Genomic DNA, 13,903 nt, shown 5'->3' on the forward strand with positions numbered 1-13,903 from the left:
TTTTGTTTTTGTTTTTTTTTTTTTTTGAGACAGAATCTTGCTCTGTCACCCAGGCTAGAGTCCAGTGATGCAATCTCGGCTCACTGCAACCTTCCTCCGCCTCGCGGGTTCAAGTGATTCTCCAGCTTCCGCCTCCCGAGTAGGGGGGATTACAGGTGCCTGCCATCATGCCTCGCTAATTTTTGTATTTTTAGTAGAGATGGGGTTTCACCATGTTGGCCAGGCTGGTCTCAAACTCCTGACCTCAAATGATCCACCCATCTCAGCCTTCCAAAGTGTTAGGATTACAGGCGTGAGCCACCATGCCCAGCTGAGAAAAAAAATTTTGATATAGCTATTTTTTAGTTTTATTTTTCAACTTTTAGATTCAGAGGGCACATGTGCAGGTTTGTTACAAAGGTCTATTGCATGATGCTGAGGATTGGGGTACAGCTCCCATCACCCAGGTAGTGGATGCAACACCCCATAGTTTTTTAACATTTGGCTCCTCTTGTAGTCCCCAGTGTCTATTGTTCCCATCCTTATATCTATATGTGCCCAATGTTTAGCTCCCACCTGTAAGTGAGAACATGCAGTATTTGGTTTTCTGTGTCTGCATTAGTTTCCTTACGGTAATGGCTTCCAGCTGTATCCATGTTACTAAAAATAACATGATTTCATTATTTTTTATGACTACATAGTATTCCATAGTGTATATGTACCACATTTTCTTTATCCAGTCCACCATTGATGAGCACCTAGGCTGAATCTGTGTCTTTGCTATCGTGAATAGTGCTGCAATGAACATATAAGTGTATATATATACACTTATGTATATATATGTATTATGTATAAGTGTATATGTCTTTTTGGTAGAATTTATTTTCAATTTATTTTCCTTCGGGTATTGATATAACTATTTTTTAGTTGTCCAGCCCTTTGCAGAAAACAAATTGTGTATACCATCAAGAAGCAGGTGTCTAGCTATGGAATTGGATAATACAGGGGAAACATCAGAAGAGGATGGAGGCCGGGTGAGGTGGCTCATGTCTGTAATTCCAGCACTTTGGAAGGCTGAGGTGGACAGATCACCTGAGCTCAGGATTTCAAGACCACCCAGGGCAACATGGTGAAACCCCGTCTCTACTAAAATACAAAAAATTAGCTGGGTATGGTGGCGGGTGCCTGTAATCCCAGCTACTTGGGAGGCTGAGGCACGAGAATCGCTTGAGCCCCGGAGGTGGAGGTTGCAGTGAGCTGAGATCACACCACTGCACTCCAGCCTGGACTACAGAGTGAGACGCCATCTCAAAAACAAACAAACAAGCAAACAAAGAAAAGGATGGAAACATAAGTAGGCTCAGACCAGGGACACCTGGTGAGCCATACTGAGGACAACAGAGAGCGACTGGGGAATTTGTCTAGACTGAAAACCTGTGTCTTTTAATTGCATTAATGTCTAGTCCATTTATGTTTAATGTAAATCCTAATGCTGGTATATATTTGGGTTTTCATATCAGTTTATGAAAATTCTCAGATGTTTTCTCTTTAGATCTTCCCCTGCCCATTCTCTCCCTCCTCTCTTTCTGGTGCTCCAGTGACAGAATTTATGAGGCTCTTCCACTTTATCCCCTGTGTCTCTTACATGCTACTCTGTGTTTTTGATTCTTTTCTTCTCTGTGGTTCAGCATGGATATTTTCCTTTGAGGTATCTTCCAACCACTCTCTCTTCAGCCATATTTTATCAGGTGCTAAACCCATCTCCTGAGTTGTTCATGTCAGTGACTGTGTTTTCCGTTCTAGGAATGTCCATTTGATTCCTTGTATAGTTTCCAGTTATCTGCTGAAATTCTTCATCTTATTATTTAATTTCTGGAACATATTAATCATAATTAGTGTAAAGGTCTGTCTGACTATTCTGTTTTCTGATATCTTGTGGTCATGTTTCTATTGTCTGTTTTCCTCTTTATTTTTAGTTAATTCTCACCTATTTGCATGTCAGGGTATTTTTATTGGATGATGACCACTAAGCATGAAAAATTGTAGAGATAATTTAAGGCTTCAAATGATACGATCTCTTTCCAGAGATGATTTATGTTACTTCTAGCAGGAATTTCAGATAGTGGAAGATTCATTCCACCATGTTGGAATTTAGCTGATTCTGAATTAGGTCTTTGTGGGGAATGGCTTTTATTCCTAGGATGAAGGCAGCCACCAAAAAGCCTGGAGTGTTTGCCAGCCTCTTCTTGGCAGCTGACTGTCAGACCTCTCTGTTCACCTCTCAGCCTCTCAGCAGACACCTCAAGTTATACAACCAAATGTTGAACCTCTGGCAGGCTGAGGTTTTTTTACGTGAATCACTGAAATAGGAAGTCAAAAATAGCTCAAGATTTCAGCTTTGGATGTGCTGATTTTGGGTCATGCCATTAATACTAGTGGCTGCATACCATAGGCTGCTGTGCACATGCATTGGACAGCTGGGCAGGATGTGATGAGGTTAAAAAAATTAATAGACAAGCAGATGGCGGCGTGGTGCCCAGGGAGCACCTGCGCCTAAGCGGATGGCATTAGAGGGCGGTGATTCCAACCCGCTTCCTTTTGGAGGGGCTCCCTGTGGGCTGTGGCTGTTTGGGGAGCTTGTCACTGGCTCCGTGAAGCCAAGAGCATTGACCCCACCCCCCACCTGCTTTCCTCCAAGGTCCACGCGGTGTGTCCTGCAGGGGCATGACCTACTGTTGCGCTCGGCCCTCCGGAGGCTGGCACTCCGTGGCAACGCCCTGGCCACCCTGACACAGATGCGGCTGTCGGGGAAGAAGCACCTCCTGCAGGAGCTGCGAGAACAGCTTGCGCTGGAGCAGGGGTCCTCCCAGTGCCTCGACGAGCATCAGTGGCAGCTGCTCAGGGCCCTGGTAAGACCAGCATGGTGGCCCCACCCATTCCAGACAGGCAGTGCCCCTGCAGCAGGCCCCAGCTTCCAGCACCCAAATCCTACCACCCCTGGTGCTGCAAGGTTGGGTAATCATTCGCTGGGGCTGCCATGGCAAGGTCCCACAGACTGTGCGGCTTACACAGCACACATTTCCCTGCTCCCCATCCTGGAGGCCAGAATTCTGAGATCAGGGTATGGGCAGGGCTGCTTTGATTCTGAGACCACTCTCCCTGGCTTGTATCTGACCGTCTTCAACCTGTGTCCTCCAGGTCCTTCCTCTGTGGGTGTCCCGTCTCTTCTTATAGGGACACCAGGCATATTGGATCACAGCCCATGCTAATGACCTTACTTTACCTTAATCACCTCCTCAAAGGCACTATCCACTTACTGACCTCCCATTTTGAGGTACTTGGGGTCAGGGCTTCAACATATGAATTTTGAGAGGACACAGTTTAACCATAACAAGTGAAGACAACGTAGCCCCCGTAGGTCCACCCATGTACTAAAAGTTTTTAGTATCACTGATATAATGAGAAATATACTGGAAAAACCATACGGACAGGTGCAATTGTCATGGGGGGTGTGGTAGAGAGGCCTCTGTGGTCTCTTTGAAGTGTGATGACAGATCGAAAGAAAGAATTAGCAAGTTGTAGAGCTGGCACTGACACCCAGGTAGGCTGACTCCAGGCCTCCTGCATGTAGCCCCCAAGCTCTGGGAGCAGCTGCTGCTCTTTGACCCACGAATGCGGCCCACGCCCACAGTCTCTTTAGCTCTATCCAGGAGAGCTCCGAGGATCACGCAGGACTCATGGACCTCTCTCCAGCCCCGCTGACTTCTGTCTTATTTCTACAAATAAAGGCAGTCCTCAGGGCCCTGTGTGCCCTGCCTCAGCTTCTGTGATATCCTAAGAGACTCACATCTGGCTTCAAAACCTGGCTCTGCTGTGTGACTTTAGAAAGTTGCTTAACTTCTCCGAGCCTTTGTGTCCTCCTCAGTGCTAGTGTTCAGGTCTCATGATGTTCTAGAAGGATGAGCAAGGTCCCCCATCTTGTGAGGGGTCATAGATGATACTGGGCACACAGTTGGTGCTCAATAAATGCCCTTTTTCTGGGGACACAGACACCTAACCTCATCCATTGATTTTTGCAAACCCTTTCTGCCCTTTCTCCATGCCTTTTCCAATTCCTGGGCCCTGAACAGGAACAACCTCACATCCCAGTCCTGGCCAGAGCTTCTCTGTGAGAGGCGCACTTGGCCCCCACTCCCAGTACTTTCCCTCCCAGGAGACGCGCGTGCTGGAGGAGGCCAGCCGGCTGGAGGAGGAGGCGCAGCAGATGCGGCTGCAGCTCCAGCAGCGGCTCCTGGCTGAGGCCCAGGAGGTGGGGCAGCTTCTGCAGCAGCACATGGAGTGCGCCATTGGGCAGGCGCTGCGGGTGCACGCACGGAATGCGGCCACCAAGAGCCGGGACAAGGACAGGGATGACTTCAAGGTATGCACTGACCTCTGTCCCTGGGGACACCGAGGGCAAGAAGGATCAGGGTAGGGTCCATGCCTGGGTCTGCTCCTTGCCACACCCTTCCTGGAGCTTGTGGCCTAGTAGACTTTACCTGACTTCTCCATGACTTGTTTTTCTCATCCGTAAGATGGGATCTTCTCCCTCACAGAAGGGGAGGATCAGTCGCAGCAGGTCACAGGTTCTCCTCCTGCTGTTGGGCCCTGCATTGCATCATCCTTAGCACGGGCTCTGTCTTTACAGCAGCACTGAGTGGGACGTGGTTTCACCCAGAGCCACACAGTGGGTCAGTGGCAGAACCAGGATCTGAACCCAAGTCCTTCTCTCAGAAAGAGACGCGTGCTTTCCCCACCCCTGGCCGCCTCTGCTGAGACACTGGAGCTTTCTGGAGTTCATCCTGACGGCTGAGCAATGCCGCGAAAAATCAATTCAGCTGGAGTAGACAGTGGTGTAACTCCTTATCTATTGACAATAATCATAAACAATAGTGATAAAAAGGATAACAGTAAGAAGTCACATTAGTGTTGCACTTAAAGTCTAACTAAGTGCTTTTTCCTATCTCATCTTGTTGGATTTTCCCCACAATCCTTGCCTGGTCAGGATCACTTTTCTTCCCCTTGGGAAAAAGAGGCCTACGATTGGGCAAAGGACATATTCCAGCCTCCAACCTAGTGAGTGGCAGCGCCGGGGCTGCAGGAGAATGACCAGCACACATGCTGCGTCTGCCTGGTGCCTCCCTTACAAGCTGTAAGGAGAGGTGGGGTGTCCTTTACAGCACCTCGCTCGCTGCAGGCCACTGCAGGAAGGGTGTCTGTGACTGGCAGACAGCAGCAGGTTGCAGCCCTGTGCCCAGTAGGGAGCCCTGGCATCGGGAAGCGCAGGAGCTCTTTCAAGAGCCTTCCAAGGGGTTCCTTTCATCTCAGTAAAGTGAGTCACTTTGCACGTCTGTGCAGCAGAGAGGCTGGACCCACATTTCTGCAACACCCTGTCTTATTCTAAATCTCACATCTGCCTCAGATTATCCAAACATTATGGCTGTGCCTGGCTGGTGATCTTGGGAATGTCACCCTGTCCCTAAAATTGTCCACATGTTACCTAATAGTAAATGCTCGCTGCATGGAAATGGAATAAGATAAAAGGGTGTCGTATTTTGTCCTCAGCTTTCCAGAGGGATTTTGAGTCAAGATTGGAAAATCAGTACCACCACAACTTCACACTTACAAAAAAGTAAAGTAAAGTGAGGCCAGGCAAGGTGGCTCACACCTGTAATCCCAGCACTTTGGGAGGCCGAGGTTGCCAGATCACGAGGTCAGGGGTTTGAGACCAGCCTGGCCAACACAGTGAAACACGTCTCTACTAAAAATAGAAAAATTAGCTAGATGTGGTGGTGTGAGCCTGTAATCCCAGCTACTGGGGAGGCTGAGGCAGGAGAATCGCTTGAACCTGGGAGGCGGAGGTTGCAGTGAGCCGAGATCGTGCCACTGCACTCCAGCCTGGGTAACAGAGTGAGTCTCCATCTCAGAAAAAGAAGGGAAGGCCTCTTAGCGGACTTTCCCTAACATCGCATTTCATTGGCCAGAACTAGATTAAACAGCCAGCCCTAGACATCCTTGACCTAAGAAGATAGGATTCCCGTGACTAGCTTAAACCAGCCATGCACTCTCTGCCTGCTTCCTGACTAATCCAGGTTGGTGAGTAGGTGGAAGATCTGAACCAGGACATGGGAAGGCAGGGACTGGATGGGCCGTGGGTGGCTCCCACGTGTGACTTCTCTGCTGTCCCCGTCCGTCCTTCCTTTCTCCCCTCAGAGGACACTGATGGAGACGGCAGTGGAGAGCGTCTACGTGACCAGCACTGGTGTTAGTCGCCTGGTGCAGGCGTATTACCAGCAAATCAGAAGGATCATGGAGGACCACGAGGAGAGAAAACTGCAGCACCTGAAGACCCTGCAGGGTACGGGACACCCCTCGGGGAAGCCCCAGAAGAGGCTGGCAACGTGTGCTTTTAGTTTGGGGCAGAACAGGATGTCAGATGTTGCGAATTTTATTTTTGGGAATTGAATTCTTTCAATGTTTTAATGTATTTATTTATCCCCTGCTCTGTCTCAAAAAGCCTTTTTCAAAAGGCACTTAAAGAACCATATGCACAAGGACACATCCAGTGCAATGGGAGTGTTTTAAGTCGATGACTCAGGACAAGGATAGGATACTGAGATGGAGTCAGGGCCAGGGCTTATCCAGGACAGCAGTCCTCGGCCTTTTCAGCACCAGGGACTGGTTTCGTGGAAGACTATTTTTCCACAGACCAGGGCGAGGGGGAAGTGATTTCGGAATGACTCAAGCACATGACATCCATTGTGCACTTTCTATTATTATTACATTGGAATATACAGTGAAATAATTATATAATTCACCATAATGCAGAATCCGTGGGAGCCCTGAGCTTGTTTTCCTGCAGCTAGACAATCCCATCAGGGGGTTATGGGAAACAATGGCACATCATCAGACATTATATTCTCATAAGGAGTGCACAGCCTAGATCCCTCGCAGGTGCAGTTTGAAATAGGGTTCACACTCCTATGAGACTCTAATGCTGCTGCTGATGTGACAGGAGGTGGAGCTCAGGCGGTAACGTGAGCGATGGGGAGCGGCTGTAAATACAGATGAAGCTTCACTCACTCATCTGTCACTCACGTGCTGCTGTGTGGCTGGGTTTCTAACAGTCCATCTGTCACTCACGTGCTGCTGTGTGGCTGGGTTTCTAACAGTCCATCTGTCACTCACGTGCTGCTGTGTGGCTGGGTTTCTAACAGTCCATCTGTCACTCACGTGCTGCTGTGTGGCTGGGTTTCTAACAGTCCATCTGTCACTCACGTGCTGCTGTGTGGCTGGGTTTCTAACAGTCCATCTGTCACTCACGTGCTGCTGTGTGGCTGGGTTTCTAACAGTCCATCTGTCACTCACGTGCTGCTGTGTGGCTGGGTTTCTAACAGTCCATCTGTCACTCACGTGCTGCTGTGTGGCTGGGTTTCTAACAGTCCATCTGTCACTCACGTGCTGCTGTGTGGCTGGGTTTCTAACAGTCCATCTGTCACTCACGTGCTGCTGTGTGGCTGGGTTTCTAACAGTCCATCTGTCACTCACGTGCTGCTGTGTGGCTGGGTTTCTAACAGTCCATCTGTCACTCACGTGCTGCTGTGTGGCTGGGTTTCTAACAGTCCATCTGTCACTCACGTGCTGCTGTGTGGCTGGGTTTCTAACAGTCCATCTGTCACTCACGTGCTGCTGTGTGGCTGGGTTTCTAACAGTCCATCTGTCACTCACGTGCTGCTGTGTGGCTGGGTTTCTAACAGTCCATCTGTCACTCACGTGCTGCTGTGTGGCTGGGTTTCTAACAGTCCATCTGTCACTCACGTGCTGCTGTGTGGCTGGGTTTCTAACAGTCCATCTGTCACTCACGTGCTGCTGTGTGGCTGGGTTTCTAACAGTCCATCTGTCACTCACGTGCTGCTGTGTGGCTGGGACCAGTACCAGTCTGTGGCCCAGGAGTTGGGGACCCCTGATCTAGGACATCTGCCTGCAAATCCTAATTAGACATTCAGTGACTTTGTCTTTGAGCTTCCTGGTGGTCAAAGAGATGGAGGCCTACTTAGTTAAAGCCACCACAGTGACCATGAGCCCAGTGGCCCAGGGGGTGTTCGAGACTCCAAGGATTTTCCCGCATGGGCTCTTGTAAAAGGCCATCCTGGGGTGATGGAAAGGACAGTGTCCCCAGTTCCAGTAACATACAGGTAAGGATGGTTAGAGGCCAGTTTCATAAATGCCACTTCTTATAACACCCTCCCCTGAAGCCAGAGCTTCCGAGCAGGTGGAATTCCTCTTCTCTGATGGGCTTTGCCTGGCGTGTCCAAGGACCGGAGTTGGAATTGATCCCGGGAGAGGCTTCCCTGAGTGTTTCTCCTCTCAGCTGAGCTCAGAGGCCACCTCTGTCTTCCCCTTCTCCTGAGGAATTTGAGGCCTAGATTCAAATAACATCTTGGCATGTGCCCAGAGATCTGCCAGGTTTTCCAAAAGAAGAGCTGGGCTCATTTAGCGGGAGACAGACATTGTGTGCTACTGCAGAACATTCCAGAACCGGGGCATGTCTCTTTCCCTCGGTAGGCCTTGGTTTCCCCATCTGTGGGACTAGGGTTGGAGACTGCCCCACCCCGGCCCCCATCCGTCCTCTCAGCTCTTATTTCCTGCTTCCTGATACCCCAGCTCTAATGCAGGGATTTCACAGTAAACACATTGAAACAATATAGCTCAACTTAAGCCACATCAACTCCTTTTTCCTTATTTAGTAATCTGTTTTATTTAAGAGTCATACATACTATGTCCCAGAGGCCATCCAGGTTAAATCTCCCTGTAAGTGCCAGCAAGCTCACCCAGCTAGTTAAATCTGATGGGCCTCCTGCCATGGCCACCGATACTTGAGTTGGGTTTTCAGCTGAGAGGTACCTTGAAGAGGTAGTCTTATAGTTAGTTACGTGTCCAAACCAGGGGCATTATTAATAATTATACTGGGATGACCAGGTCTAAACCATGCCTGTCTCAGGCAGCCTCATCACTTTCCTTTTTTTTTTTTTTGAGACTGAGTCTCGCTCTATCACCCAGACTGGAGTGCAGTGGTATGATCTCGGCTCACCTCAAGCTCTGCCTCCTTTGTTCCAGCAGTTCTCCTACCCCAGCCTCCCAAGTAACTGGGATTACAGACACATGTCACTATGCCTGGCTAATTTTTGTACTTTCAGTAGAGACAGGCTTTCACCATATTGGCCAGGCTGGTCTTGAACTCCTGACTTCAGGTGATCCACCCGTCTCGGCTTCCCAAAGTGCTGGGATTACACGTGTGAGCCACCTCGCCCGGCCTTACTTTACTTTTAAAGCTTTTTAAAATCAAGAGTTTTCTGAGCAGCTTAATCTGCAAACAAGAAGGAGCTCCAAGATATGGGCATGACTTCAGAGCCCAGACTTCCTAACTCCCTGGAGAGCACCCACTTCAGCACTGTGCCCTCACTCTGCCTGGCTAATTGCTTTTCCTTTACAGTGTGGCTTTTGAGTTCTTTGTGGTACCCTCTCAGTGTGGACTTTTTTTTAGTCAGCCCCCCTTTCTCCTGATACAAGAAAGCTGGAGGTGAAGCGGGTGGACAGGGCGCATCATAGATAGTTTCCTTCTGCGGTGCCTGGTCCATGATGGAAGCCATGTTGTTCGCACACACAACGCCCTGTCCCTGTGCTGGTGGAATGACACACTCTTTTGAGAGCTGGTGTGTCCCGCTCACCCTGCACCCCGGCATCTGCCCCAGACCTGACACAGTCGACCTTCCAAACAGACCCCCTGATTATCTCGTGTTAAATGGTCTAGGTGAGAGGATGGAAAATTACAAGCTGCGGAAAAAGCAAGAACTCAGCAACCCTTCGTCGGGCAGCACGACGGCAGGTGGTGCTCATGAGACCTCCCAGGCGGTCCACCAGAGGTGAGGTCCCAACTGAGGTCCCATGTAGGGACGTTCTCTACCCCTTCATGTGTCCCTCTGTGGCGCCGTCAGCAGGTGCCATCGTGTACATTGGCGTGGACTTGTGCGCCTTTAGCCTCCCTCACCCACTGCCTCTGTCCTGGTCTCTGCCCTCCACGCAGCACCTGGAATGGCACCTGGCACAAATGAATGAGCAGGTCAAAGTGTGGTGGCAGCTTCATTCCAGGTTTAAGTGGCATTCGCAGCCCGGACACGCGCCTCCCTTCTCGTACTTGGGCATTCTCAGAAGCAGACCTTGGCGAGGATTTGGGGGCAGGTTGTTTACCTGGGAGGTGACCCGCAGAAGCACAGTGAGAGGACAGGGAAGTAAGGAAGAGATGGCTGCTTCTTGTAACTGTGACCATCACAATGAATGCAAATGTAACAGCCCAAGCCATGCAGACTTCCTATCCCGCAGTGCTGGAGGTCAGAAGGCAGGCTTGGCTCTCCTGGCTTCTCTGGGCCTCACAAGGCCTGAGGGAAGGGGCCAGCCGACCGGGCTGTTCTTAGGAGGCTCACTAACAGCTGTCAGGAAGCACCCTGCTGCAGGATTTGCACAGACTGAACCTGCCCTGACTTTCCAGGCTCCCAGCAAACTACGGTCCGGCAAGTCCTCAGATGTGGGGCGCACAAGCATCACTCAGCTTTCCTGCTAAACTTGCAGGTTCTGGGCCCATGCTTGGAGACTTGGGCTTAGAAAGTGTGAGGGGAGCCCAAGAATCTGAATTTTAGCCGCACCCTTCCCCACCAAGGGATTCTGATAGATGTGGTCCAAGGGCTTCACTTTGACCCAGGCGATCCAAGAGAAGGAGCCTCAGCAGCCACCTGGGCCAACCTGCTTTATAGAAGAGGAAAAGGAAGCCCAGTGTTGGGAGAGGGGGTACATGAGGCCATCTGTGACTCACAACTTATATATGGCTGTTGACACCCTTTCCTCCCTGCCCCACCTCCTTGAATTCAGAGAGGCAGTTTCGTTTCTTTTTATTTTTTTTGAAGGAGTGCAAGTACAATTTTGGGACATAGCTATATTGAATAATGGTGAAGTCTGAGCCTTTTATTGTAACCACCACCCAAATAGTGTATGTTTTACCCATTAATTTCTCATCATCCACTTTCCTCCCATCGTCCCGCCACCCTTCTGAGTCTCTGTTATCCATCCTTCCACTCTTTTTGTTATTTTTTTTTTTTTTTTTTGAGATGGAGTCTTGCTCTATTGCCCAGGCTGGAATGCAGTGGTGCGATCTCAGCTCACTGCAACCTCCGCCTCCCAGGTTCAAGCAATTCTCTTGCCTCAGTCTCCCGAGTGGCTGGGATTACAGGTGCCCACCACCACGCCCAGCTAATTTTTTTTTTTGCATTTTTAGTAGAGATGGGGTTTTGCTGTGTTGGCCAGGCTGGTCTCAAACTCCTGACCTCAGGTGATCCACCCGCCTTGGCCTCCCAGTGCTGGGATTACAGGTGTGAGCCACCACGCCTGGCCCATCATTCCACTTGCTGCATCCATGTGCACACATTACTGAGCTCCCACTCATAACTGAAAACATGAGATCTTTCTGTTTCTGAGTTGTTTCACTTAAGAAAATGGCCTCCAGTTCCATCCACGTTGCTGCAAAAGACATGATTTCATTCTTTTTTATGGCTGAGTAGTATTCCATTGCGTATATGGACCACATTTTCCTTATCCAGTCCTCCATTGATGGACACTTCGGTTGATTCCATATCTTTGCCATTGTGAATAATGCAGTAAACACACGAGAGCAGGTATCTTTCTGATATATTGATTTCTTTTCCTTTGGGTAGATACCCAGTAGTGGGATTGCTGGATCAAATGGTCATTCTGTTTTTAGTTCTCTGAGAAATCATGCTGTTTTCCATATAGGCTGCACTAATGTACATTCCCACCAATGGTGCTGAGTGTTCCCTTTTCTCCACATCCTCACCAACGTGTTATAGTTTGTCTTTTTAGTGATAGCCATTCTAACTGGGGTAAAATGATCTCTCCTTGTGGCTTTAATTTGCATTCCTCTGAGGATGGGTGATGCTCAGCGTTTTTTCACATGCTTCTTGGCCATTTGTGTGTCTTGTTTTTTTTTCTTTTTAAGAATGTCTGTTCATGTCCAAAGGCACAGTTTCTAGTGGAACTCAGCCTCCTTGAAGGTGTGAGAGAGGCTGCACCCTGAAGCGCTGGCCTCAGCTGTGCCACATGAGTGATTTGTTTACTGTCCACCCCCCTTCCTGCCACTCAAACTAGAGCTCCATGAGGACAGGGACTGTGAGTCTCTGTTCACACCTGTGTCTCAGAACCCAGCACAGCACTTGACAGGCCAGAAATACTTTAATGTATGAATGAGTGCATGGATGGATGGAGGGAGGGAGGGAAGGAGGGAGGGAGGGAGGGGTGGAGGGATGGATGACGGGGTCTTGTAGGATGCACAGGAATTTGCTGGGCAAAAACAAAGAGATGAAAGGTGTTACTGGCAGACAGAAGAGCATGAGGTAGAAGCAGGGTGGCATTTTCACACCTCTGGGCACTCCACACGCGCAGCTGCCTGTCCATGCTAAAGGTGGCCCTGCCTTCAAGTCTGGAAATTTGACCCCTTTCAGAAAATCTCCCCTACAAGATGGGAAGGAGGCAGGCAGTGAGCAATCATGGAAACAGGGTGGCTGGATTTGGATGTTCCTGTTTGCTGAGGAACTGAGGGCATCCAGAGAGGTGGGTGGGCCCTGGGGCTCAGGGACCTGGCCTCTGCTCCAGCTCTGTCCCCCTCTCTGAGAGTAACAGGGCTGCCTGCCATATTTGGGATTTCCCAGAGGCTGCATCCCAAGAAGCTTCTCATTTTACAAGGGAGGGGCCAGGGCAATTCTGAGATTTAAAATCAGGGATGGGTAGCGGGTAGGCCTCTGACCCTTTTAGGAGAATGCCCCTCCCTGGGGGTAAGACTGTTTTCTCATGAGAAGATGCCACCTTCTGCTCAGCCACTTCACAGATGTGTGTCCTCAGGGAGGCCCCCACCTCTCTGGGCTTCTTCTCCCTGGCTTTTCTACTCTGTGCTGCTGGTGTCATGAAGCTCCTCCAACGATCACATGGAAACTGTGGGCAGGACTCTGTAAACTTCCATGTTGTAAAGGGCGTCCACTTTGCTAGAGAGGCAGCCTGCCTGCGGGGGACTGGAGCTGGGGCTACTGTGAATGGTGCCCCTGATGGCCAGGCCCCTCTTGGGGCTCGTCAGCGGCCTCCCTGCCTTCCTTGTCCCTCCTTCCCTCCCTCCCTTCCTTCTCCCTCCTTCCCTCCCTCCCTCTCTCCCTTCCTTCCTTCCTCCCTTCCTCCCTCCCTTCCTGCTTACCTGCCTGCCTGCCTGCCTTCCTCCCCGCAGGATGCTGTCCCAGCAGAAGAGGTTCCTGGCCCAGTTCCCAGTGCACCAGCAGATGCGTCTGCACGCCCAGCAACAGCAGGCAGGAGTCATGGACCTTCTGGAAGCCCAGCTGGAGACCCAGCTGCAGGTACAAGTTACAGAACTGGGCCTTCAAAAAGCAGTGGTTGACAGAGGAGCAGAAATAGCAAAAGCCAGCCCGTGACCGCAGGTCAGCCATGGGGACTGTTGTGAGGGGACTCCTTGGTCCCTGCACTTCCCTGCCTGTGGCATCGTTGACCCGCCGAGTCTCAGCTGCTGAGGGTGTGTCAGCCTCACTTTGGGACCCTGAGCCCCTGGAGGGCAGGTGTGGCCTGTGTGGATCCCTCCAGTGGCTGAAGCACCCCAAGCAGGGCCAGGCCCTGAGCAGCTGGTCAGGCCTCATCTATGGACCTGACAGAGAATTGAGCAGATCCCTGTGTGTGCATGGCCACCAGGAGGCTTCCGGTGTAATGGTGACCTCTGTGTCACTCAGGCAGTATTGGCGGTAGCTAAAGTTTACACTTTATTTAC

General features: G+C 50.3%; 1 protein-coding gene across 4 annotated transcripts in view; it reads left to right on the plus strand.

Moving 5' to 3' along the window:
• Positions 1-13,903, plus strand: part of EVC (EvC ciliary complex subunit 1) — a 92,078-nt gene that overhangs the window by 74,316 nt on the left and 3,859 nt on the right. For all 4 annotated transcript variants that reach the window (XM_017887089.1, XM_017887090.1, XM_017887091.1 and 1 more), the window contains 5 exons: positions 2,678-2,888; positions 4,193-4,399; positions 6,232-6,376; positions 9,830-9,941; positions 13,355-13,481. In XM_017887089.1, the coding sequence (XP_017742578.1) occupies positions 2,678-2,888; positions 4,193-4,399; positions 6,232-6,376; positions 9,830-9,941; positions 13,355-13,481 (802 nt within the window). The remainder of the gene's footprint in view (positions 1-2,677; positions 2,889-4,192; positions 4,400-6,231; positions 6,377-9,829; positions 9,942-13,354; positions 13,482-13,903) is intronic.

Source organism: Rhinopithecus bieti, unplaced genomic scaffold (assembly GCF_001698545.2).
Source record: "Rhinopithecus bieti isolate Rb0 unplaced genomic scaffold, ASM169854v2 scaffold_16601, whole genome shotgun sequence".
In the NCBI taxonomy this organism is placed as follows: Eukaryota; Metazoa; Chordata; class Mammalia; order Primates; family Cercopithecidae; genus Rhinopithecus; species Rhinopithecus bieti.